Source organism: Symphalangus syndactylus, chromosome 9, assembly GCF_028878055.3.
Source record: "Symphalangus syndactylus isolate Jambi chromosome 9, NHGRI_mSymSyn1-v2.1_pri, whole genome shotgun sequence".
NCBI lineage: Eukaryota > Metazoa > Chordata > Mammalia > Primates > Hylobatidae > Symphalangus > Symphalangus syndactylus.
The window spans coordinates 95,441,045-95,466,898 of NC_072431.2; the positions used below are offsets into that span (position 1 = coordinate 95,441,045).

The 25,854-nt window shown below is 39.0% G+C and overlaps 1 protein-coding gene across 4 annotated transcripts in view; it reads left to right on the top strand.

Annotated features, from left to right (window-relative positions):
- DPY19L1 (dpy-19 like C-mannosyltransferase 1) overlaps positions 1-25,854 on the top strand; it is a 106,976-nt gene that overhangs the window by 21,876 nt on the left and 59,246 nt on the right. For all 4 annotated transcript variants that reach the window (XR_008660145.2, XM_055293440.2, XM_055293443.2 and 1 more), the window contains exons 4-6: positions 2,733-2,870; positions 4,975-5,095; positions 5,861-5,954. Coding sequence is in view for 3 of the 4 variants with exons in the window: in XM_055293440.2 (XP_055149415.1) it covers positions 2,733-2,870; positions 4,975-5,095; positions 5,861-5,954 (353 nt within the window). In the remaining variant the exon portion in view is untranslated. The remainder of the gene's footprint in view (positions 1-2,732; positions 2,871-4,974; positions 5,096-5,860; positions 5,955-25,854) is intronic.

Here is a 25,854-nt window from a genome sequence, read left to right on the forward strand (position 1 = left end):
GCTTTATTCTTTCTTTTTATTTACCAATATTCAGAAAAATGAGTAGCTTCCCTAGCATCTTCTAGTAGTGATCAATGGAGTACCTTCTTTTGGAGTATCATTATGATATGATGGATTTTAACATATTTCGTAAACTTTCCTGTCTATAGCTATTAAAGCCCTTGCAGCTCTCCCTGTTTGCCCTTGATGTGACCTCACTAGTATCCATAGCTTCCTTACTTTCAGATACTACAAGACATTTTCTTCTGAGACCTGGCATCAGCCAGTTTTCCCATGAGCCACCATTCTTGTCAGTGGCAGATGCTCATTGCTACTAGATCGGCCATTGTATTTTGGCCTTTTTCCTGAACAGAATTAGGCTACAAAAATTTTTTTAAAGAGAAAATAAATCATGAATTTATATTAATTTTTTAAATGGAAACGAGATTAGATTTCTTTACTTATTTGATATTAATCTTTTAGTTTGAGAATCTTGGTTTCAAATTATTGAATTGTTAGGAATAAAAGTACCAAAGGTATAATTAAAAATGTGATTACTGAAAAGAGTTTAAGATTTTCTTGCAGTTCGGTTCTTCACAGGGCAACCCCCAGAACTGGGGCTCAGCCCGGGAGGCCATGTGGGTTCTTGGCTTTGGGCAGGAAGGAATTCAAGAATGCTTCAACAGAGTAAAGTGAAAATAAGTTTGCCTTAAGAAAGTAAAGGGATGAAAGGGTGGCTACTCCACAGGCAGAGCAGCTGTGTGAGGGCTGCTGGTTGATTGTTTTTAAGGTTATTTCTTCATCATATGCTAAACAAGAGGTGGATTATTCATGAGTTTCTGGGAACAGGGAGGGGAATTCCTGGAACTGAGGGTTTTTCCCTCTTTCAGACCATATAGGGTAACTTCCAGAGGTTGCTTTGGCATTTGTAAACTGTCATGCTGCTGGTGGGAGTTTCCCTTAGTATGCTAATATATTATAATGAGCACTAAGGATGACCAGAAATCACTTTAGTTGCCATCTTGGTTTTGGCGGGTTTTGGCCGGCTTCTTTACGGCATCCTGTATTATCAGCAGGGTCTTTGTGACCTGTAACTTGTGAAACCAGTCCTGCCGAATTCCTGGGCTCCATTTTAACCTTAGGATATAGTCCACTAGGGATATATAGTAAAATTACAATATCTTAATGTTACTTGAAATCTTCTTCCAAGTTGATAAATAGTTAATTCCTTTCTTTCATTTTTATTTTGATATTTAGGGATTTTTAAATTTTTATTTTATAATTAAACATATGTTTCCAAAATCAAACCTACAAAAGAAGGAAGGTATAGTTCCCTAAGGCTGTCATAAAGAAGTGCAACAAGCTAGGTGGCTTAAAACAGCAGAAATGTATTCTCTCACAGTTCCAGAGACTAGCAGTGGGACATTAAGGTATTGACGGGCATCTTGTCTCTGAAGGCTGGAGGGGAGAGTCCTTCCTTGCCTCTTCTCAGCCTCTGGTGGTTGCTGGCCATCCTTGGAATTCCTTGGCATGCTGATGCCTCACCCCAGTCTCTGATTCATCTTCACACGGCCTTTTCCCCTGTGTGCCTGTAGCTTTGAGGCCAAATATTCCTCTTTATGTAGGTACATCAGTTGTGTTGGGTTTAGAGTCCACCTTAATCCAATATGACCTCATCTTAACTTGATCACGTCTGCAAGAATCCTATTTCCAAATAAGATCAATCCACAGGGTCTGGTGGACATGAAATTTTAGGGGACATTATCCAAATTAGTACACAAGGAAACATAATTTTAAAAATAGTGATATCAGGGCCAATACATCAGAGTATCAAGACCATTTTTTTCTTTTTCAATAAATTTCTGGGTAGGCATATCACTTTTGTATTTGTGAGTCTTAAACCCAGTTTAAACTTTGGCAGCTACTGGTACTGGCTACCAGGGCAGCTCCAGGCAAAACTGAAGATGCAAATATAAGACGTAGATTTGTCTTGTGTTTCTCTGTCTTCCCTCACGCTGCCACTTAGACTCTCCGTTAGGCTTCTGGTATTTTCTTGTTTTTTTGTCTCACATATTATTCCACCCTTGCTATCTTTCTAAAATAGTATGCCAAGCTAAAAAACCATCTCTTTTCTTCAAAATAGGACCACTCCCCACCCTTATCCCCAGTTGCACAGGGTTCCTACCTTATGCTGACTTGATAGGAGGGAAAATAATCTGTAAAATTAGGTGGCACCTGAGTGAAATTCATATGTAATAATACATCGGTGTGTAGCCTTCTCAACACATTTGCATTTTTGCCTGTAAATCCGGAGGAAAAATGACTGATAGTGTCATTTTGGGGATTAAAATAAGCAGAGGAGTATTTTTGGCTTGAGATTTCTTGGTTCATGATAAATTTTAGTTCCGTAATAAACCACTCACTCTATTCATAAGATAGCATTTTCTAACAGTTATATTAGTATGGGTAACAGGATTTTCTAAGTTGAAGTATGCTGAGTCGTATTATTTTTTAAATGCTGAAACTTTTTGAAGCTATTTTGCATTTAGTTGTTTCAATTAAGATAAGTTTATGTGAAAATACATAGTTTTTCCGCAAGTTTAGGATTTATCAGTTATCAGAAACCTGTGAAATTCATTGTATTAATAGCTATTACTTAATTGCTTTGTTTTTCAAAAACAGCATATTTACTTAGAAGTGGCATCACAATTATGTACCTTTTGTTGTTTTAATTGAGCATATCCTTATTTCAGGGACTGTATTATTCCTATTTCAAGACTATTGTGGAAGCACCCTCATTTTTGAATGGAGTATGGATGATTATGAATGATAAACTGACTGAATACCCCCTTGTCATTAATACATTAAAAAGATTCAATCTTTACCCTGAGGTAAGGTAATTTTTCCAATTGTGATTTTTCACTTTTGTAAAACTTTTTTGTATTAAATGCTGATTCTAAATCTAAGATATAATTCAATGTATTAAATTATATTTAATTTTTTAAAAGAAAATGTGTATCTTGTGGAGGAATATGTAAAAAAAGATCATTATTGATTTTGAGGAGGGGGCTTTAATTCTGTGGGGAACTGTTGATTTGATTGCATTGTTTAGAAAATACAAAAACTAGATTTGGTGTGCCTGTAGGGATTATACCAAGGGAGCGCTGTCACTTTTACATGTCATTTGTTAAATGTTTTCTTCCCTTTCCTCATTTAATTGAGTGCACTTTCTTGAGTGGGAGTGGAGGGAAGGTGAGCCCAATCCAGCAAGTGGAGATGACATTTGGCCTCTCCTTTATCCTCCTTGCAAAACTATAAATTTGTTGATGTGGAACTCTAGTTCAATAGAATATATGCTTTAATGATTTTGTCAGAAGGCCTTCCAGATAGATATTGAACTATCCGCCAGCAGTGTTTTTGAAACTGTTTATTTACCTGCATCTTTGTTAATTGGATAGACAAAGAAATTGAAGTCACATGATGTATTTCATTCATTGATTTTATACACATATATATGTGTTCTCTATGTATATATAACACACATACATATACATATAATGCATTTTTACTTTTAAAAATAATTGCCAATTCATGCCTTTTATCTATATTTCTATTAAAATTTTTTAAGTTCATTTATTATATACTGGATATTAATATAATGCTATATAATGAAACATTTTCCCCAGTTGTTTGCCCTTTAGCTTTGTGTATGATGTCTGTGTATTTTTTTCTATACAGAACTATATCTATGAATCTTTTTTGCCTTTTATACATACATGTAAAAAACTTCATTTTTATAATCATAATTTTTTTTAATTTATCTGGAATTGGTTTTGATGCATAGTGTGAGGTAGGAATCTAACCTTGAATTGTTTTTTGAAAATGGTATTGTGTGTAACCTAACACTGATGAGGTGTCCATCCTCCCTCCACTGATTTGAAGTAAGCTTTTTTCTTTATATGCAGAATTATTATACATACATGCTTGCATGTGTTTCTGGATTTTGTGCTCAGTATTGCCTTAGATTGAGGTCGTGGGAAGTGGACTTTGAGATGGAGATTTGCATGCAGGAAGTAGTTGAGGGAGTATCCTTAGGGCCAACACCTGAAGGGGGATGAATGAAGCAGAATGAGGCAGGAGGAAGAGGAGAGCTTTGATGCAGTCACTGTGACCTCATCCAGTCCCTGGGCAGCTCTGGATCTGGGATGGCTTTGCAGAGTTGTCCTACCTTGAGAGAAGAGCCCCTGGCCTTGATGTCTTTCCCTATTGACTAGTCAGTCATTGGATGCAGATTGCCCTTGGGTAGGGGATGTCACCTTGAGTGAATTTACTTTCTTCAGCCATGTGTTCCCATGGAGGGACACAGCTTCAAGCTCTCAGGCACTAGTCTTCTAACCAGCTGGAGGAATGAGTACCTCAGCCCGGAAGAGGGAATCTGGGGTGGCTTGTCACCACTTGTACCGTGGTTATATTGATCTATCTAGCCATTCTTGTGACAGTATCACACTATTTTAATTATTAAAAGTGTAAGACTTAGTATCTGTTAAAACATTCCCTTTAGTTTTCTTGTAAGTTTTCTAGATACATTTTAGACACTTGGAATTTTGATTGGAATTATTTTATGTTTATGAGTTAATTTGAGGGAGAATTCATATCTTAAATAATTCAGTCTATTCCAGTAGACCCAGTATCTTTTACTTGTGCAAGTCTTCTTTTGTGTCTCTTAGTAGAGTTTGTATAGCTTTTGAAAAACATAAATGTAGCACTTTTTTTTGGCCCATATTTTGTCCTTACCCATGGATGAACAATTGAAAACTGACCAGTGAAGAATCTGCCTAGGAGATTCTGAGCCTCGTTTTACTACATTTAAAGGGAGCCAAGTGGATGGTATAGAAAGGGAAAATATGGCAATTGTCACAATATCTCAAAAGTATTCTAGTAATGAAAATTGTTTAGTATATTTTCTTAAGATGCCACTATATTTTTAAAAAATAGGTAATTTTGGCCAGCTGGTACCGGATTTATACCAAAATAATGGACTTGATTGGTATTCAAACCAAGATATGTTGGACGGTTACCAGAGGAGAAGGACTCAGCCCTATTGAAAGCTGTGAAGGTAAGTTTCTTTCTGTAATATTGTCCAGTTATCTGTTGTAATGTAATAAACTTATCCAGCATAATAAACTTACACTGTAAACTTAGTGGTGTAAGCAACACACATTTTATTATGCATATGGATTCTACAAGTCCAGAATTTGGGCAGGCTTTAGCGGGGCTGGTTTATCTCCATGATTTCAGGGACCTCTGCTGCTAAGACTCAATGTCTGGGAAGGCTGGAGTTAACTGAGAGGCTGCATTGCTCACATTTTGGCTCCTGGGCATGGAGGACTGTGAGGCTGAGCTCAACTGGAACTGTCAGCTGGGACACCTACACGTGGCCTTTCTGGTTGACTTGGGCTTTTTGAAAGCAAAGTACCTCAGAGTAGTAGTAAGGCTTTTACTATGGTAGCTGAAGGCTCCAAGCTGGACACTGTATGACCTCTTATGACCTAGCCTCAGAAGTCACATAGTGTTGCTTCTGCCATACTCTGTTGAAAGAGTCGCAAGCCCAGTGAAACTCAAAAATGGGGGCTGTAGACCCCATACCTCCAGAGGAGGGATATCCGTGAATTTACAGCCCTGTTTTAAAACCATCATTGCTAATTACCCTGATTTCATCTATGTTCTGCAGTAGTGTTGTGTTTTCACGTGGGAACCAAGGCAACTATTTAATATATCTGGCAACCATTTTCAGAATGAACACAATTTAATATAAATTGCTAGACACATAAGGTAATTTGGGTTAATGTGATTAGAACATATGTTTTATTTATTTTTAAAGGATTGGGAGATCCTGCTTGCTTTTATGTTGCTGTAATTTTTATTTTAAATGGAATAATGATGGCATTATTCTTCATATATGGCACATATTTAAGGTAAGAATATTTTAGTGTTTATAAGATATATTAAAATAAAATAGTTGATTAGTTAATAATTAATCATTGATTAATTTGTAGTTCAGTTTTATGAAAATATCCTAAAATATCTTATTATCATAAAATCATTCATTATTTGCATGATTTCTCCACTGCCATGGCCCATCACACTTAAGATAGTTTTAGAGATGTAAATAGAATTGGGAGTACTTGATAAATTTAATTACTATTTTTTTTGCGACCGGGTCTCACTCTGTCACCCAGGCTGGAGTGCAGTAGTGTGATCTCTGCTTACTGCAACCTCCGCCTCCTGGGTTCAAGCAATCCTCCCATTTCAGCCTCCTGAGTAGCTGGGACTATAGGTGCACGCCACCAAACTCAGCTAATTTTTTGTATTTTTTGTGGAGACAGGGTTTTGCTATGTTGCCCAGACTAGTCTCAACTTCCTGGGCTTGACTGATCTGCCCATCTCAGCCTCCCAAAGTACTGGGATTACAGGCATGAGCCACAGTGCCTGGCATAAATTTTAAATATTCATAGGCATTTGGGCATAAACAATATATATTCCATATATTGTTATGGAATATCAAATATATTGTTATGGAACAATATATTTCATTTGCTGTATGTATGTATATACGTGTGTGTGCTGAGATGTGTGAAGTCTTCTTACTGTAGTTTTGGTGTAAAAAAAGTCTGTAGACTACTGCTTAAGGTAGCATGAGCGAGCAGCTTTTACCTTAGAGCATTTGGGTTTTTCCAGATGGCTGTCTCTGGTTCTTCTTCCAATGTCAATGGCTGTAGATTGTTTTAGTCTCGCTGTGTCACCCAGGGACCCAGGCTGGAGTGCAGTGGTGCGATCTCGGCTCACTGCAAGCTCCGCCTCCTGGGTTCACGCCATTCTCCTGCCTCAGCCTCTCTGAGTAGCTGGGACTACAGGCGCCCGCCACCACGCCCAGCTAATTGTTTTTTGCATTTTTAGTAGAGACGGGGTTTCACCGTGGTCTCGATCTCCTGACCTCGTGATCCACACGCCTCTGCCTCCCAAAATGCTGGGATTACAAGCGTGAGCCACCGCGCCTGGCAGCTGTAGATTGTTTCAGCTCCATCCAGTATATATTGTTTACATAAAATATAAGGGAAAAGACCACTCATTATCAAATGATATTAATAGCTCTTTATTAATGTTAAAACAGAAGTATCTTCTATGTAATATTTAGAAGTGTCTTCTGTACAATATTTAATATCTGACCTGATTTACTTTACAGTTGAGCAGCATTCCTGAAACTAAAAGGCTAATTTTTTAAGGCTTTTTATGTTTACTTTTCTTCTTATTTTTTTGCCAATTTGTTATACTGTATATATGTTTGAAGTATTTCACCTTGAGATTATCTTTAGAATTTTATTCCTTGCTGCTTATTGATTCTTTGTAGTACAGAATTATGAGAATTGTATATGATTTTCAATTTGGGATAATGAGTTTGAATTTGCTATTATCCCATTATCTCCTTTCCTTTGGAAGTGTGGCATTTTAAGTTTAGTACCTCAAAGATGTGTTGAGTTTCTAGCCCACCGTTTGAGTATCTAGCAGTTACTTGATAAGCATTTGTCAAATGAGGAAGCTGTTAGAAGATCAATGTAAAATATATTTGCATATAGATTTAAGACACTTTGATGTTACTATTTCTGACTTAGGTCTAAGAAAATTCTTTTGTTTAATTGGGGAGACTAAAATAAAAATGCATGATTAAAAGATGATTGTGAAAGATTTTGTTTTTGAAACAAGACGCAGGGAAATAAGTTAAACCAAAAGAATATGGTAATGAGAAAAGGAGGCTGACTTGAGGGAAAGTGGGCCTGTGTGCTTGCATTGTAATGAGCCAGAGGGAGAGAAACTTGGTGGTGTCTATTCATTTTGCTGAGTACTGCCCATCTGTCTATGGGTAGCTTTATTACATTTGGGAAATTAGATTTTAAGTAAGAGAAGTTAAAATATGAAACATGGCATTACTGCTAAGCTGCTAATCTGCACTTATGCTACCCTTTTTTTAAAAAAATATGGGGTCTCGCTATATTGTTGCCCAGGCTGGAGTCCAGTGACTATTCACAGATGTGGTCACAGTGCACTATAGCCTCAAACCACTGGCTTCGAGCAATCCTCCTGCCTCAGCCTCCCAAGTAGCTGGCACTACAAGTGTGTGCCGCCATGTCTGGCTACTTTTTTAACTGAAAGAAGAATTTGTAAACATCTGTTAAAGAAAGCATTCATAGTTTCTTCTATTGCTTGTTATAACTGTTTTTTCGAAGGCAGAAGGCATAACATCTACTGAAGAGAATAAAAGTTTCTGGTTTTGGTTGAGGGGTTTTTGGTGGTTTTGGCCCTGACCTGACCTAACCCTGTGGTGCCTGGTAGGCAGTTTTTTGTCTACATGGGAGATGCATATTCAGTCGTTTAGTCAACACACACTATTCATACCAAGTAGTTTCTTAAAACTCTGGGCTCAGAGCATGGGAGTGCAGCAGGGTGTGTGTGAATGGAAGATAGACAGGAAGGAAAAATAAAGTGCTTAGAACTCCAGAGGCAGGAGAAATTTGTTCTGCATGGAGGGGCTACTTTAGTGTGACCTTGTAGAATCAGAAGTATTTGGATAGGTGGAAATAAACCATGAGGATAAAAGCAGTGGGAGGCAAAGGCCAAAATCTAGTATGTGGAAAGCAGGTAATAAGCAGATCAGTTTTACTGGGATGCATGTTCTTCAGGGAGTGTTGTGGAGGATTCAGATTGGAACAGTGGTTGTGCTGGATGATGAAAGGCCTTGGTAACTGACTGGCTTGAAACCTATTCCAAAGCAAGTGAAATAAATACAAAAATTGACCAGTATAAGAACAGGATTCAAGCTGAAGCATGATCTCATGGAACACTTGACTTTCCCCAGTCCCCAAAGTCAAGCAGTGACTACTTCAGCACAGTGTCAAATTGCAGGGCATCACTTATTAGAGAGTTTTAAAATTGATTCAGTGGGTTGAGCCCATTTCGTTTTAGATGAAGAAAAAAAAACACTGCAAAGTAAATAATATCGTATACCACACTAATAAGGATAGATACTATTTAGAGAAACTTCTATTTGCTATATATATACACACACACACACATCACACGTGTGTGTGCTGAGTTGTGTAAAGTCTTCTTACTGTAGTTTTGGTGTAAAAAAGTCTGCAGACTACTGCTTAAGGTGGCATGAGGGAGCAGCTTTTACCTTAGAGCATTTGGGTCTTTCCAGATGGCTGTCTCTGGTTCTTCCAATGTCAGTGGCTGTAGCTTGTTTCAGCTCCGCCCACTTGACTGCTTTGTGCTTTAGCTGGCCCCTTTTGTGTTACCCAACTCTTGGACCCCATGGTGGCCTGCACTAGCAGCACATGTTTTCATTTTTCCAGCTTTCCTTTTGCTGTTTGTGGGCTTTTTCTTAACCCGGAACCATCTCTTCAGCTCTATTCAAAGGCATCCTAAACTGAAGGTTCGTTCCAAAATTGATACTGATGTCTATCATTTTGAAAAGAGTCTCTTATCACTTCTTTTCTGTCAGTGTTTTTTTTTTTTTTTTTTGGAGACAGAGTCTCGCTCTGTCGCCCAGGCTGGAGTGCAGTGGCGCGATCTCGGCTCACTGCAAGCTCCGCCTCCCGGGTTCACGCCATTCTCCTGCCTCAGCCTCTCTGAGTAGCTGGGACTACAGGCGCCCGCCACCACGCCCGGCTAATTTTTTTGTATTTTTAGTAGAGACGGGGTTTCACCGTGGTCTCGATCTCCTGACCTCATGATCCGCCCGCCTCGGCCTCCCAAAGTGCTGGGATTACAAGCGTGAGCCACCACGCCCGGCCCTGTCAGTGTTTTTCATTGCATTTTTATATGTTTTTTGACCTGAAGTTACATTTAGAGGTTTCAAATTACTGGTTAGTTCTTAATGTTTTCTTCCTTGATGGTTAGTCACCCTTGTAATTTTATGACAGGGATAAAGCTGCAGACTTCTTAAAATATGGGTTAAAAATAAAGAGGAGGATATCTAAAGTTGTTTTTAGGATTAAAAAAATACATTGTATTATATACTGAGAAATAAAAGTTGAGATTTGTCTAGCAGAATAGAAATTTGCAGGCAGATTGACTGTGACATTTTAAATTCAGAAGTATATTTGTTTTGAAATAATATACATATAGGTTTTTAGAAGCCAGGTAAGCCAGTCCATTTCACCAGAAATGGAAGAAGGGAAAATAGAAAACAGCCAAATGGTGAATGGAGCCAGGCTGCCAAGCTCTTAACTTGAGGAGATGAAGTGAGATCTGTTTTTCAAACACAGCCTACTCATGGTATAATTCTTTTTCTGGAATTCTCAATATTTTAGTATTTTTTTAAAATACTCATTGTTAATTATTTTTTGAAGCTGTATTGATTTATACTTACCGTTATTTATTTCATAAGATACCCTGATATTTTTTAGCCACAGACTAACAGTTTCTGAAGGCCAGTTTCTTAAGACCCAGTGTGTGGAAATCTCTGTTCTGCAAGTAAGAAGGAGCATTGGTTGTTGGGCAGTTAGAACTTTCCCCATAGTTTCTTCTGGAGGAAATTCATACATGCTTAAGGTTCTCTTATTGATAAATATAAAAAACTTTTGGTGTTGGAGTCTAAGGCAGATATCAAGCAGGTGATACTAAAACTTTTATTCTTTGCACTTTAGTGTGCTTTTAATATTATTTTGGAGTTCGAGATTAGCTAGGTTATGGTAAATTGTTGAGGAAGAATACATTGGATAGTATATTAAGCTGTTAAATAATGTATATGTTTAACAGTTCTCTGGAAAAATACATATGTATATAAAGTTTATTATAAATTTTACTGCTATGTAAGGATGAGTGCAAACAATAACAGGGTTTCTAAGCAGGAGATTTTTTCTTTCTCTTTTGAAAAGGGTGCCAGAAATACTCTGACTAGCTGAAATAAAAGAGGGAGTACAATACTGGGATACAGAGGCCTGGTGGAATCAGAGAATCATCGAAAAAAGTGCCTTTGTTTAAGGCTCATTCCTTTGTAGGTGTTAGGTTTATTCCTACTGGCTGCCAGTTCTTCTTTGCCTGTCGCTGTCCTTCAGGCTTGCTTTCCTGGTTCCTTCCCATCTGCCTCAGAATGTGTTCATCCCTTACCTTCTCTCTCACATGACAAAATTAAGACAAAACTTTTTTTTTTTTGAGACAAAGTCTCACTCTGTTGCCCATGCTGGAGTGCAACGGTGCGATCTCAGCTCACTGCATTTTCCACCTCCCGGGTTCAAGCAATTCTCTTGTCTCAGCCTCCTGAGTATCTGGGATTACAGGCGCACACCACCACACCCAGCTAATTTTTGTATTTTTTTTTTTTTTTTTTAGTAGAGACAGGGTTTTACCATTTTGGTCAGGCTGGTCTCAAACTTCTGACCTCAGGTGATCCACCCACCCCGGCCTCCCAAAATGCTGGGATTACAGGCGTGAGCCACCGCGCCCGGCCAACAAAACTTTTTAACTGGACTTCCCTTGGGTCCCCTTGCTATCCCCATCTAGTCTCCCACCCCTTCCTCCTCTCCCCAGCAGCAAGGCCCTGGTCCCATTCGCCTCTCCCACTACTCTGCTTGTGCAGCTGCTTACTTAGCAGCCCTGCCTTTGATTGCTTGATTTGTTTTGAATCTTAGATGGTGAAATGATGCCTGAAACCACCCAGGGTTTTCACAGATCAGAGCTGTGGCTGGCCAGAGAGGACTCTGGTGCTGTCTTTTTGAGCTTCATTTTCTTTGTAGCGTTCTCCCCTGATTACTGCTTCCTCTGTCCAGAGTTCCTACTACTCTCCTTAAAACTGCAGCTGAAGGATAGACAAAAATTCCTTTGCCTAAGATAAGAGAAATATGGTAGAATTATAAAAGTACTTAAGTTGATTTTTAGATCTTATGTTAGAATCTTTGAGTTCTTTCCCATTCAGTATCCTATCTGAGGTTGCCCCCAAAATAACCCATTAGATTTTTAGACTCTTCAGCCTTTGATTCCATTCTAGATCAAGCGCCGTCTGAGGAGGTCTTCTGGAGAAAACAGTGGGCAGTGAGTGTGGCTGATGAGTCATCCTGGGGCAGACGGAACAATGCCTCCGCGGAGTGTCTCATTATTGACTGACAGCTGCCCAGTCACTGCTGCCTACTTGGACTTTTGTTTATTGTATCCCATGCAATACTTTTACTGGAACTTTACTTTTAAATTATCCCTTCAGTTTATATTGAGGATCTTATAAGAAACAGGTCTGTGAAATTTCTTACTTTATTTTATGCATTGCTATCGTATGAGTGTATTATCTATGACCCAGTAAATAAATAACCAGTAAAAAAAAATACCTTTTTATGTGTAAAATGTTATGACTATGGAATTGTGTAAATCTTTATATATATTTTTAAAGATTAGTAAGATGAATACTTATGTACCCGTGACACAGATTAAAAAATAAATAAATTATCAGAGCTTTCATACCCTTAAATATTCCTTCTTAATGCATTCTCTTTCGTTCCCTCAACTCTCAGAGGAAATGGCATCCTAACTTTTGGACCAATGTTTTCCTTGTTTTTCTTTATGGTTGTGCCACTCATGTGTATATGTTAAATATGGTGTGTTTAGTTTTGAAAAACTGAGTATCAGGCACAAACCTAGCTGCTTAAGGAGAGGACACTATTGCCATTGTTAGATGAAAGTTCCCAGAAGAAGAGAATTTCTGAGTCATGGTCTTTAGGTTCCCTGAGGGAACTTTCTGAGGCTGTCGGGAGCTCAGCTGAGCTAGGGGAGGGAGCTGAGCTGCCAGGTATTGGAGTGGCTGGTTAAAGCGAAAAGGCAAAAGTGAGAGTTAAGCCTTTAATCATTTACTGTAATGGTATAAGTGAGATGTGAGGATGAGGATGTCTCACCCCCATCAAAAGGGAACAAAAGCCTCCTGCAGTTTATGGTTCTTGAGGTGGTGGGGCAAAGGAGAAGGGCTAGGAGCCAAAGAGTGCAGAGTCTGAGTCAGAGTGGGGAGCAGCCTCTTCAAGGAGCCCCTCTCCGCCAGGCCACAGCAGAGAACAGGACCAGGAAATAAAGGTGCCTGGGCTAGGAAGGCAAATATAAGAAGAGCTTTATCACCCAGAAGTGGCTGAGTCGTTGACTACAACTCCGCTGAGAGACTACAGTACACTGGGTCTGCACCCAGCCTGGTGTGTGAAGGGCTTCTTTTCCCTGTGAGGCCTGCCAGGCAAAGCCTTGCATATGGCCAGGCCTGAGAAATCCCATATAGGTTTTCAACCAGGGGCCTGATTCCTCAGGACATCAGTAGGCAAGGTCATGAGCTAGTCCTGGGATAAATGTCGAACTTAGTCAGTAGGGACATCTGGCAGAAATGTAGTGGCCAGGTACAGAATATCCAGCAGAAATATCATGAGGGGAAGAGCTGTTCCCTCTTTCTAAATTCACCACTGTTTACCCTGGCTCTCTGGAGCATATCAAAGCAGAACAACTTCTGTGAGTGACATAAGTGTCTTTAACTGATGCCAGCAGTAAAGCATGTGGAGCCAAGATAAAATACAGACAAGAATCTGGTCCAGGCTCATCCAGGCTCACACAAATAAAATGTGGAGATTTTTGGCATGAGTCAGTACTTGGTTCTGGACTGGCCACCTTCCATGGTTTGTGTACATCTGTCCTCTTGGCATCCCATTGGGATTTCCTTGACTGCTCTCCCCTGTTGGATCTCCTGTGCCCTTATCCTGTTTGTTCCTCTTTCTTGGTTTATTTTCCCTCTTTGGTAGACCTCATCTTCTAGTAAGTAGGTCTTGAGAGTAAATAGCTGGGAAGTAAACATTTTATGAAACTTTGCAAAATGTCTTTATCTGCTTTCGTATTTGGTTCACTGTTTGGCCGAGTATTGAACTCTAGACTTGAAAACATTGTTGGTTGCTGGCCGGGCACGGTGGCTCATGCCTGTAATCCCAGCATTTTGGGAGGCCGAGGTGGGCAGATCACGAGGTCAGGAGATCAAGTAACTAACACAGTGAAACCCCGTCTCTACTAAAAAATACAAAAAAAATTAGCCGAGCGTGGTGGTGGGCACCTGTAGTCCCAGCTACTTGGGAGGCTGAGGCAGGAGAATGGCATGAACCTGGGAGGCGGAGCTTGCAGTGAGCCGAGATCGTGCCACTGCACTCCAGCCTGGGCGACACAGCAAGACTCCGTCTCAAAAGAAGAAAAAAAAAAGAAAACATTGTTGGTTGCTTCAGATGGTGCTATTCAGATGTTCCTAAGTTATTCGGATTTCTGAACCTTTGTATGTGACCTTTGCTTCCCCTTCCTCTCTCTGGAAGAGTGTAGAATATCTTTGTCTCTATGGTTCTGAAATTTCAGAGCAATATATCTCAGTGTAGATCTGCTTTCATGTGTTCTCTTGGACACTTGATGGGTTGTTTCAATCATGCCTTTGATTTCTGCGAATTTGCTTGAATTATTTCTTTACTTATTTTATTCCCTTTGTTTTCTGATTCAGAACTTTTATTGTTTGGATGTTCGTAGTCTCCAGTCCTCTAATTTTCTTTTTTTTTCCCCCATTTTTAAGCTCTTCGGCTTTGTTCTACATCTAGAACATTTTATCAGCCTTATTTTTTCCAACCCTTCTACTGAGTTTTTATTTTTCATTATCATGCTTTTAATTTCCAAGTTTTGTTTGTTCTATAAACATTCATTTTTTAAAAATAGTATTTTATTTTTGCTTCATGGATTCAATAAATATTCTCTCTAAGGGTATTAATGATGTTTTTACCCTCCCAGAATAACCTTGGCATCTTCTAGCTTGTGTGTGTGGTTTTTTTGTTTTTTTTTTTTTTTGAGCTGGAGTCTCGCTTTGTTACCAGGCTGGAGTGCAGTGGCACGATCTTGACTCACCGCAACCTCTGCCTCCTGGGTTCAAGCAATTTTCTCTTGCCTCAGCCTCCCAAGTACCTGGGACTACAGGCATGCGCTACGACACCCAGCCAATTTTTGTACTTTTTAGTTGAGAGGGGTTTTCACCATGTTGGCCAGGATTGTCTCGATCTCTTGACCTGGTGATCCGCCCGCCTCAGCCTCCCAAAGTGCTGGGATTACAGGTATGAGCCACCATGCCCGCCATAGCTTGTTTTTTTTAAACATATTTTGGTCTCTACCTTCTATGTTAGGTGCCTTCCTTAGATGTCTGGCAAACTTAGGCTGTCATGATTAAGGCTAGAAGACCAAAAAAAGCTGTATAGAAGCTCTAAATTGTGGGTGGAATCTGTTAAGGTTGAGTTTTTATATAGTTTGAATAAATGATGTGAGCAGAACTGAGAGTGACTGCCAGTTCTTTGGTTTGCCTTTAGATGTAAAAGAAAATATAAAGTAACCGAGGTCTTTTAGGGTTGTAAAAGGGAGGTGCAATGTTTTATTAGGTTAACTGAAATGGAAGATTATAGAAGATTTTTAAACAAGTGATTGAGTAGAGGGGAGAACACCTAAATGAGTTTAAAAGACTCTGTCTTCTATGTGAGAATGGAATAAGGTAGTGTTTGCAAATGACCCAGAAGAATGCTTGCCTTCCAAAATATTTTTTGATTGAATAAATGAATTAATAATAAAATATTGAAAGAAAAACTTAGCTTATGGTTGCCATATATGAAAGGCACAATAAAAATATATTATCTATCACATAAGCTTTACTAGCGTTTACCAATTTAGGAAGTATTTTTCCAATGGACTCATTCTGAAGCTTTCACTCTGCAGATTCCAATCTTCACTGAAGACTTTTTGATTGCAGAAATTCAGTTCATGTATAACGCTTATGTGTGAGGCTCTAGTCTAAGCTCTTTACTATCAGAAACTCATTTAATCCATACGGTTTTCCCATGAGATAGGTAAACCACTTTATAGATGAGGAAACTGAGACACAAAGATATTAAATAACTTTTCCAAGGTCACAGAAGCTAGTCACTGGCAGAGTAGGGATTTGAGTACAGGCAATGGCTCCAAAACGTGTGCTCTACTGTCTCTGAGAATACATTTTAAGTGTTCTTTCCACAGCAATTAAATTTTCTGCAGCTTTAGTTAATTTTTGTTTAAAGATCCTGCATAATGAAGAAAAAAGTGTTTATTTCATTTCCAAAGTAAGTGGTATTTATATTTCATAAAAAGTTTTACTTAAAATGTTTTAAAGATACATGACACTAAGAAGGATCTAGACTTTCCGTTCTCTTTTCTGTTCGCGTGTTCCAGAATATTACTGTTCTGTAATAATTCATTTCCGAAGGATTCTGAGGTCCCAGGATTTTGCTGTTCTTGAGCTGATATTTCTGTATGCATTGTTTTGGTTTGATAGGTGGAAGTTTACTCTAATATTACCATTTTTCAGGATCCTATTGTGCTCCATTTTTAGCTGTCATACATGTAATTTTATAATTATTCTAATAGTTTCCTCAGTTAATTTTACTTAGAATCATTTATTGAACTAATGACACATTGGAGGGAAAGGTAACATACTGCGTGTTGCGGGGCGGATTCTTAAATGTCTGCTTTTGTGATTACACATTTCCCTGACTCCTCATTCTCCAGGTAAGATGACTGTAACTCCATACCTTCGCATGGTCTGGTAGTTTGTAGTTGGTAATTTCAGTATGGAAAGTTTCTCTTTTTTTTGGAAGGTTTTTCTTTAATGGTTTTCAAGCCAAGGTTAAAATGTATTATTTCTTTTGGTGGTGAATACGAACAGCTATTTTAATGTTATCTGGAACATTTTTATGATTTGTTCCTTATAAGTATTTTTTGGCAAATATCAAGAGGTCTCCAAATAAGTTAATTGAACAACTTTCTTTCTATTAATGTGCTCTACAACGGGTATGTTACTTATTAGTATGTTTTTAAACTGAATTTTCACTGCTTTGTATATACATGCATATCTTTTGGCATTATTCAACCTTTTATAATCAAGTACCTCAGTGGTCCTTTGCCTCATCTGTCTTCCCCACCCCATCTATCCCTTTGTCTAGGGAAAGCCACTTTCAGATCTTTGAAACCTCAGCAATTCTAATACGTAAAACCATAGTCCATAGTTACATTATTATGACTGTAAAAATATTGCTTACTGCTGAATTAAGTAGTATAAATAATTGTTTATTTGGTAACTTAAAATTTTTCCTGTGGTTAATTATTGCTAATATTTTGTTTTCCTTGGTGTTCTGTATGCTGATTAATTCCTCTCCAGATTTACAACTGAACTGTAAACATTTATTTTATACTTTGTCAAATGTATACAATCCATTATTTCAATTCTCCCACTCCTATCCCCTGGGGCCTCCCTCCTGGAGCCTCTGTCTCTGGTTCCATCCTAGACCTGTCCTTCCCTGGGCTTCCGTATAGCGATTCCCTGGGAGTTTTGTTCACCACCATCCTGAGAATTCCCCTTTCCTCTCTCGCATTGAATTCATTGTGTCTTGGACCCCAGGTTGGTCTCTTTCTGGTCTGTTTCATCCTTTTGAGGATCATATCCTCAGGTAATTTCCAAGAGAGTCGCAGAGATAGTTTTAAAATACATTTGTCTGGCATGTTTGAACATTTCCTTATTTATTTTTATACTCAATTACTGGTTTGCCTGGTTGTTGATTTTTATTTTTCCTCAGACGTTTAAAGGCTTTGTTTGACTGTCTTCTAAGATGGAGTGTAGCTTTTCAAAAGTCTGGTGCTGTTCTACCATTAGTTCCTTTTGTGTGTGGCTAGTTGTTTTCCTCTGGCAGCTTTTGGGTTCATCTTTCTGTCTTTAGTCCCCTAAAAGGTCATGATATGGTAGATATTATTTCATCCTTCTCATCGCATACTTTGTGCTATCTGGGCACTTACTTTCTTCACTTTGGAGGAAAACTTTTTTTAGTATTATTTCCCTAATGACTTTCTCTTCTCCATTGTTTTTTTTGTTTGTTTTCTTGAAAGTTGGTGATTGGATATTGGACTTCTTGAAGTCGAATTTTCTCAGGGTTTTTCTCCCTTATTTTTACATTTTATTGTCATTTCTGTTAGAGTTCCAACTTAAACAATCTTGAGTTTGAAAATTTCTCTGCCTGTTGCATTGTCTTTGTTACCTCTAGGTCCCCCTTCAATTTGTATTAGTTTCTATTTTTCACATTGGAAGCTTCCATCCCCACAGCCTGCTGATTCCTAGCTTGACATTTGTATCTAAGAATGAGGAGCTGGTTGGAAGATTGCAAAGTGGATGGGTCTTAACTGACTAGTGGCTTTTATTACAGCATGATCAGAGTGCTGTATGCTTTGTTTTGGGAGACCCAGGCTCCTTTCGTCTTGTTGCTTTTTCATTTACCAGCCTCATCTGCTTCTGCCTGTGGCCAGAGTCCAGGAGACATACCTGATTCTTCACCTCAGTACAGAAGTGACACCCAGTGCCTGTGACTCCTCCTCCCCCTCACCCCTGGTCATATGCAGATACTTTTGCATGAGGGCTGAGCACACACTCACTGAGGCAGGGTCAGTGTTCCCTTTTCCTTCATCCCCTCTCTGGCAATAAGGTCGCTTTTTGAAGAGAACTTAAATGATCTTTTTCATGAACTTCTCTACATTTAATGTGGGCTGCCCAGAGTCCCTGTGGCCCCTCTGATCTGTTCCTGATCTCCTCCCCCTCTTTTGAATATTTACCCTTGTCTCTACCCAGTTCTCCATTGTTTCTGAGCTTTTGTGAGAAAAGCCTGGATGTCCTTTTGTAGACATAAGTAGTCAGCAGAAAATCCCTTTTCTTCCACATAAGGAACCAGCTAGTCAGAGGACAATACCTTCATCTTCCAATTTTCTGTTCTCTGTTATCTTCTTTGGTCATTGGAGGTTCAGAGTGGTTTCTTTGATATCTGAGAGATTTTTTTAAGCTGCTTTATTTCTAGATATGTTCCAGAAGCCCTGAGGGCCTGGATGATTAGTCTGTATGTCAAAGCCCTTTTTAATTTTGCTTGATGTCTCCCTTTACATCTGGAGTGAATAGTCATCATTAACACAGTTAATCTTCCTACCTTCTCTTCCCGTGATCCAACCAAGTTGCCTATGAAGTATTCTTAGGCTCTGTAGCAGAATGGAATAGCGTTTTGTATTAATTTTCCACTCTTCCACTTCCCTCCACCTGTTTTAAGGAAAAGTTGAATTTCTTAAATTTTATGCCAGTTTTGCTTCCATTGTTTTGCATGATATTTTCTTATTCTTTATTTTCAAAAAATCAAGCATTTACTGCTTATACAGGCTGGATTTTTGGCCAAAAAACATCTTAAATAGGCTGTGAATTCTACCATCTCAAAGTTTTCCAACTACTTTTTTTTTTTTTTTTTTTTTTAGACGGATTCTCGCTCAGTCGCCCAGGCTGGAGTGCAGTGGTGCGATCTCAGCTCACTGCAAGCTCCGTTTCCTGGGTTCACGCCATTCTCCTGCCTCAGCCTCCGGAGTAGCTGAGACTACAGGCACCTGCCACCACGCCCAGCTATTTTTTTTTTTTTTTTAATATTTTTAGTAGAGATGGGGTTTCACCGTGTTAGCCAGGATGATCTTGATCTCCTGACCTCGTGATCCGCCCGCCTCGGCCTCCCAAAGTGCTGGGATTACAGGCGTGAGCCACTCACTGTGCCTGGCCATTTTTTTTTTTTTTTTTTTGAATTAATATTAACTTGGCCTGCTAACATATCTTTAATCAAACCCATTTGGTCTAACAGTTGTGTATGAATATTTAAAAGATAAGTATTTTTATTTAGTATGCATAAATTGATGAAAGTTATTGGTTGGCAATATTGGCATCTTTTCTCCAGAACCTTCCCCTTTTTATGTCTTCACTCTCTCAGCAAATGACACTTCTGTCTACTCTAATGCCCAGTCTGACCTCTAAGAGATAGCCATGACTTTCCTCTTTCCTCTGTAATCCAAGGAGTCACAAAATCCTATTATTACTGTCCTGCTTCAGAGTATCTCTGGCATCCTTCCACTTCTCTGCCATCCTTCCACTTCTCTGCCAGCCCATCCCCCTGGGATGACTCTGCATCAGCTCATATGGCTCTGCTCCTCACCAGTGTTGCTCCTAGGCTGCTCTGCACACTGTTGTCAGTGTGGTCTTATCATTTGAGGAACTGTGACGAGGACAGTGCAGCTGGAGAGCAGAGTGTGGGTAGTAGGAAGAATAGTGAAAGGAGTCCCCAAGGTGTATGCAGGGGCCAGATCCTGCGAGGCATTTTGGATATGTTTTGGTGTTTGGATTTGACCTTGTGGGCAGTGGGATGCCATTGAAGGGCTCTGTGGATGGAGTGGGATTGGGTCCATTCATTGTTAAAGACAACACACTCTGCAGCGTAGAGGGAGCAGGCTTTGGGTGGGGAGGTGTCGGAGGCTGTAGCAGCCCAGGGGAAGAGGATGGGAGCCTGGGCTGGTATGATGGTGGTGGGATAGAGGGAAATGGACAGACTCTGGGATACTAGGAGGCAGAATTGTGGGGGAGGCTCCAGGGGAAGCATTTGTTCAGAGGAGAGTGATATTTCTAGGCAGAAGGAGGAAGCATCTGGGAAGAGGCTGCGGTTGTTGGATAGGTAGTTGTTCACCATGGAATGAAGGGCCTGGAGCACACAGTGGAGAGGTCTGCATGGGAGTTGAGGAGTGTGATTGGATCAGAGCAGAGGCTCACCTGAACACATGGTCCTGCCTGGTATTGGGGCCAGTACCAAGAGCAACAATGACATGAGGTGTGGTGTGTTTGGCTGCAAGCTTTCAAAAAAGGAATGCCAGCAGTCTTTTGATTGAATAGTTCTGTTTTCAGATACCCTTTCACTTTCTTTCATGGACAAAGCTTGGTACTAGGCACCATGGGTGAATAGAGGAGTTCACAATCTAATAAGTAAATAAATTCTGTTAGAACTGGCAGATAGAAAGTTAAATTAACGGCGTTAATCACTTGCTTGAAACAGACTGGAAAGGACCAAACTGAGAATTTTTCTCACCCTTCCTGATTCTTATCCTCATTCCTCATCTTTCTTTCCTATCTCTTTACTTAGTAACCAGTGAATCCCCCCAACCCCCGCCACCATGAGTATAGGGGAAGGTTCTCAGCTCTGAACTTGGCCTGCTTGGCATTTCTTCATTGGGCTAGGAAGGTGCCCAAGCCTTCAGTCTCCAATTTAAGATTGGAAATTATCTTAATTTGGTTATTTCCAGATTTTTCTCCATTTTCTCTTTCTTAAGCATTTATACAACAATAAGAAAACTTACTCATAAGAGTTGTTTAATATAGTTTTGAATGAACTCTGATTGCTTTTTTCTCTTCAAAAGTTTAACTTTGGATGGTTCATCATTTGTAAATAGAGATAAAAATCTCAATGATTAATGAAACCTATCAAAACTTGATAATTGATTTAAAGCTATACAACTGTAGTAGGTAGGAAAGAAGAGAATTATAGAATTCTTAAATTTTAGAACTGGAAAGTATTTTTAGGTCCTTTTTAGCTTTTTTATTATCCCCTCATTTTATATCTAAGAAAAATCAAGGTTTAGGTGAATGAGATGTATATGTGGTAAATGTTTAGCAAGCTTAGAATGTTTTAAAATTTGCACAGTAGGAGCTTTCATATTTTCTGACAGTCATATTGCAGAAGAGACTTTTTTTTAACCACTAGGAAATGCTAAAATATAAACTGATCAACTGTAGTGGGAAAAAAAATTAAAAAATTTTAGGTATTCTGATTGCTGCATCTTTTCTGTTTAGCAAAATAAAAGGACTTAGTAGCCTCTATGCATTGGGGTGAGAGGGTGGACATGGAGAACACCATTTTAGATTTGTTTCAAGTCACATCATTTCACAGTTTCTAACTGAGAACATTCCTTGGAGATAAACAAATTTTATTCTCCTCCTCTAGCTTTGCAGTTCCCAAAAGTATATAGAAGAAAATCTGCCCCTTTTGTTAGTTAAGTAAAGCTGGGCCCATATTCATGGAAGATGTTGGACCATAACTTGTATTTTAGTAATTTGGTGAAAAAGGAATGTTGTCACCGTGGCTCTGCCCTCAAGAAATTGTCCAACCTCAGAGCCTCCCAGGTTGTATGGCAACTGAGTGAGAGTATGTGACTTCTTAGGCAAACTTCATCCTGAGATTTGGTCAGGGAATTGGATTTTTTTTTTTTTTTTTTGAGACGGAGTCTTGCTCTGTCACCCAGGCTGGAGTGCGGTGGTGCGATCTTGGCTCACTGCAAGCTCCGCCTCCTGGGTTCACGCCATTCTCCTGCCTCAGCCTCCGGAGTAGCTGGGACCAGAGACGCCCACCACCATGCCCGGCTAATTTTTTGTATTTTTAGTAGAGATGGGGTCTCACCATGTTAGCCAGGATGGTCTCGATCTCCTGACCTTGTGATCCACCCGCCTCGGCCTCCCAAAGTGCTGGGATTACAGGCATGAGCCACCGCGCCTGGCCAGGGAATTGGATTTGTGAGTCTTTTGTTCTTTCTCTACCTTTACTCTGCCATTTAGAAAATTAAAGTCAGTAAATTTCCATTTTGATTCCTCGTTGTTCCAGGGAATTTTTAAAAGGAAATTTTACATTAAGTTCCCCAAGTGTCATTTTTTTAAAAAACTCATCTTTCTTGTGTTTTAGGTTGTTTTAGATTCTAATCAGAGAATGAGGTGCCTTTGCAACTAGATGTTCCAGTGACATAAGAAAATAATGTGTAATCTCTGTATAGTCACAACATTGAGCTTGTTAATTATCTCCTTCAAATCTCTAGTGTTTCCTTTAGCTTACTTGACCTGTTAGATTATGAAAGAATTAAAATTTTCTACTGTGATCAGATTTTATCATGTTCTCTTTGTATTTCTAGAAGTTTTAACTTTTGGTACTTGACTCTTACATTGGTTGTCCAAAAAAATTTTTATTTTTTGAGACAGTTTCACTCTGTCACCCAGACAGTTTCACTCTGTCACTCTGGAGTGCCGTGGCACAATCTCAGCTTATTGTAGCCTCCACCTTCCCGGTTCAAACGATTCTTGACTCTCAGCCTCCTGAGTAGCTGGGACTATTGTCGTGCGCCACCACATGGCTTTTTTTTTTTGTATTTTTGTAGAGATAGTGTTTCATCATGTTGGGCAGGCTGGTGTCGAACTCCTGGCCTCAAGTGATCCACCAGCCTTGGCCTCCCAAAGTGCTGAAATTACAGGCATGAACCACTGTGCCTGACCCCAGACATTTTTATTTAAAGGAATACAGTTAGAATTGAGTAAATGGAAAGAGATATACTGTGCAACTGAATGGCCATCATATAAATGACAGCCCTTCCCAACCCAAATTATATATAAATCTAATGTCATTCTGATCAGAAGCCTGACAATTTTTTCTTGGGTGGGGGAGCAGAGTTGGGACAGTAGTTCAGATGTTATATGTAAGAATAAGTTGGTAAGAATTACCTAAAAAATCTTAAGAGTAGTTAGGGGTGGGGAGCTTTTTAAAATCATGTGTTAAAATTACCATAATGCTACAGTAATAAAAATAGTGTGATATAAAAAAAATACAGAATTAAGCCAGTTGAATGAAATAGAACAGAGTCTAGCATTGTAAGAAATTAAGATAAAGGCTGAATTTCATTTCACTGGTAAAAGGGATGTTTACTTGATAAATGATTTTAATATAATTGGCTATTTGAAAGAGAACAAAATTAGGGAGAAAGAGCTAAGTGGAAAATGCAATTAATAATATTAGAAGAAATTTTAGGAGACTATAGTTTTAAGGTGTGGAAGACCTTCAGAGACAAGACAGGAAGTGCAGAAGAAATAAAGGAAAATATCAACATATTTAAATACATAAAAGTTTAAAAATTCTTTCTGATAGAATACGCCACAAATTATATCAGAATACTTTGTCACGCATATGTGTTAACTTAAAATAATCAAAAGGATCAGAATCTAAAGAGCGTTTATTCAAGCACAAAGTGTGAGGGTAGACCACTCAGGAATACCAACTCCAAAGGAATGAAGTCAGACTTTGGAAGTAAGGAAGTTTAGGTTTCATTTATATAGGCAGAGGCAGAGACATTTTTAGCAGGAATACAACATTATTCATACAGGTTGGCACATAGTCACAGCAGTTTGGTTATAGGTGGTATTTCTTCTGGGGAAGGGTACATTTAACATTTTTTTTTTTAACAGAGAATATAATAATGATGGGTTTTCTATAGCCTGATCTAAGCAAAGTAAAACAACACAGGGAAAGTTAATCTTTAACAGGGGTTATTAACTACGAAGGCAGGGTCACACCTGTATTTTCAGCTACTCTGGAGGCTGAGGTCGGAGGATTGCTGGATCCCATGAGTTCGAGGCTGCGGTGAGCCATGATTGTGCCACTCTACCCTAGCTTGGGTGACAGAGAGAGACCCAGTCTCTGGAAAAAAAAAAAGGCAGGAAGTTTTTGTGCCTGACATTAATTCTCTAGTCATTGTACTGAACAAGAAAAATAAGAAAGCAAGTTAATCTATAATCTGAGAACGGAAGTTGTAACCATATGTGACTCAGATCACAGTCACATCTCTCTCAAGGCTTAAAGGGCTTTTTTTTTGGACAGCTCTTAAATGTTATTTTCACATTTGACAGTCAGAGGTTTGATAACCTTAATTTTTAAGTAGGGAAACAGACAGTCTAATAGAAAAATAGACAAGAATATGAATAAGCAGTTCATGGAAGAGAAAATGCATGTTGTCAAAACAAAACACTAAAATGCTGCTACGTACAAGTAGGCAGTGAGAAAAGGGTTTTCACCTCTCTGAGGAGAAAATTCGAAAAGCACATGAGTTCTTCACGAGGGGTGGAGGAACGACCTCTTGCATACTCTGTGACGAGGGTGTGGACTGCTGCAGTGCTTCTAGGCACAGCTCACATCCTTTGACTCAAGTGTCTCACAGTTAGGTCCCTCCTGCTGAAACAAACACGCCAATATTTACATGTATGAGGATGTTTAACCATTTTTTATTATAGCAAGAAACTGAAAAATATTTATATGCCCAGTAATATGGAATGGGCTAAATAAATATATTTGTACTATACAGTATTTTCCATCTATAAAAATAATCCCTTTAAGTTTACATATATTGATTAGGAATAATCTTTATGCTAGAATAATTAGAAAAGGAAGAAATTTCAGAGAGATGTTAATATGATCACATAGAAAATATATGTTTGTGTGGTTAGAGAGAGAGATTTGGAAGAATAGACACATACTAAAATGTTCTTAGGTGAATAGGACTGGGAGAGGGTAGTGAGAAAATCACATTTTTTCCCCTATAAGCTTCTGCATTTTTTGCCTTGTTAGAGTAAGTTCAAAACACCAAAATGTATTTATTTGTTTTTTAAACCATTAACTCTGTCTTAACCTTTCTAATGTCTAATCACTTGTGTGCTTCTCTTTTGAAGATGTGGTACACCTTTCAGGAGAGAACCCTGGCGTCCACTTCCTGGCCTGTACTGCTTTCTAAGCTCCTCTATCTGATGCTCTCATTTCAGTGATCCATCACTTTAGACACTTTCTGGCTTCAGTTTCTTTGCCCCTTTATATTTCGTTTGTGCTGTCTAGGCTGATAATTGGTAGGCAAAAATCACACAGTCTTATGATTAGTGACCCTATAGATTTGTGTTCTGCAGCCTCAGTTGTTCCCCTAAGATATCCCAGCAGCGCTGTGTTTTCCACTGTTACCACTCTCCTGAAATGTGAGTGGTGTTTCAGACATTTCTGTCTTTCCTCAAACATTTAATGCTGCCATCGTTTCTCTCTAGCAGCAAGTGGCTGTGTGTTCTGCCCTGTAGGGGACATGGAAACT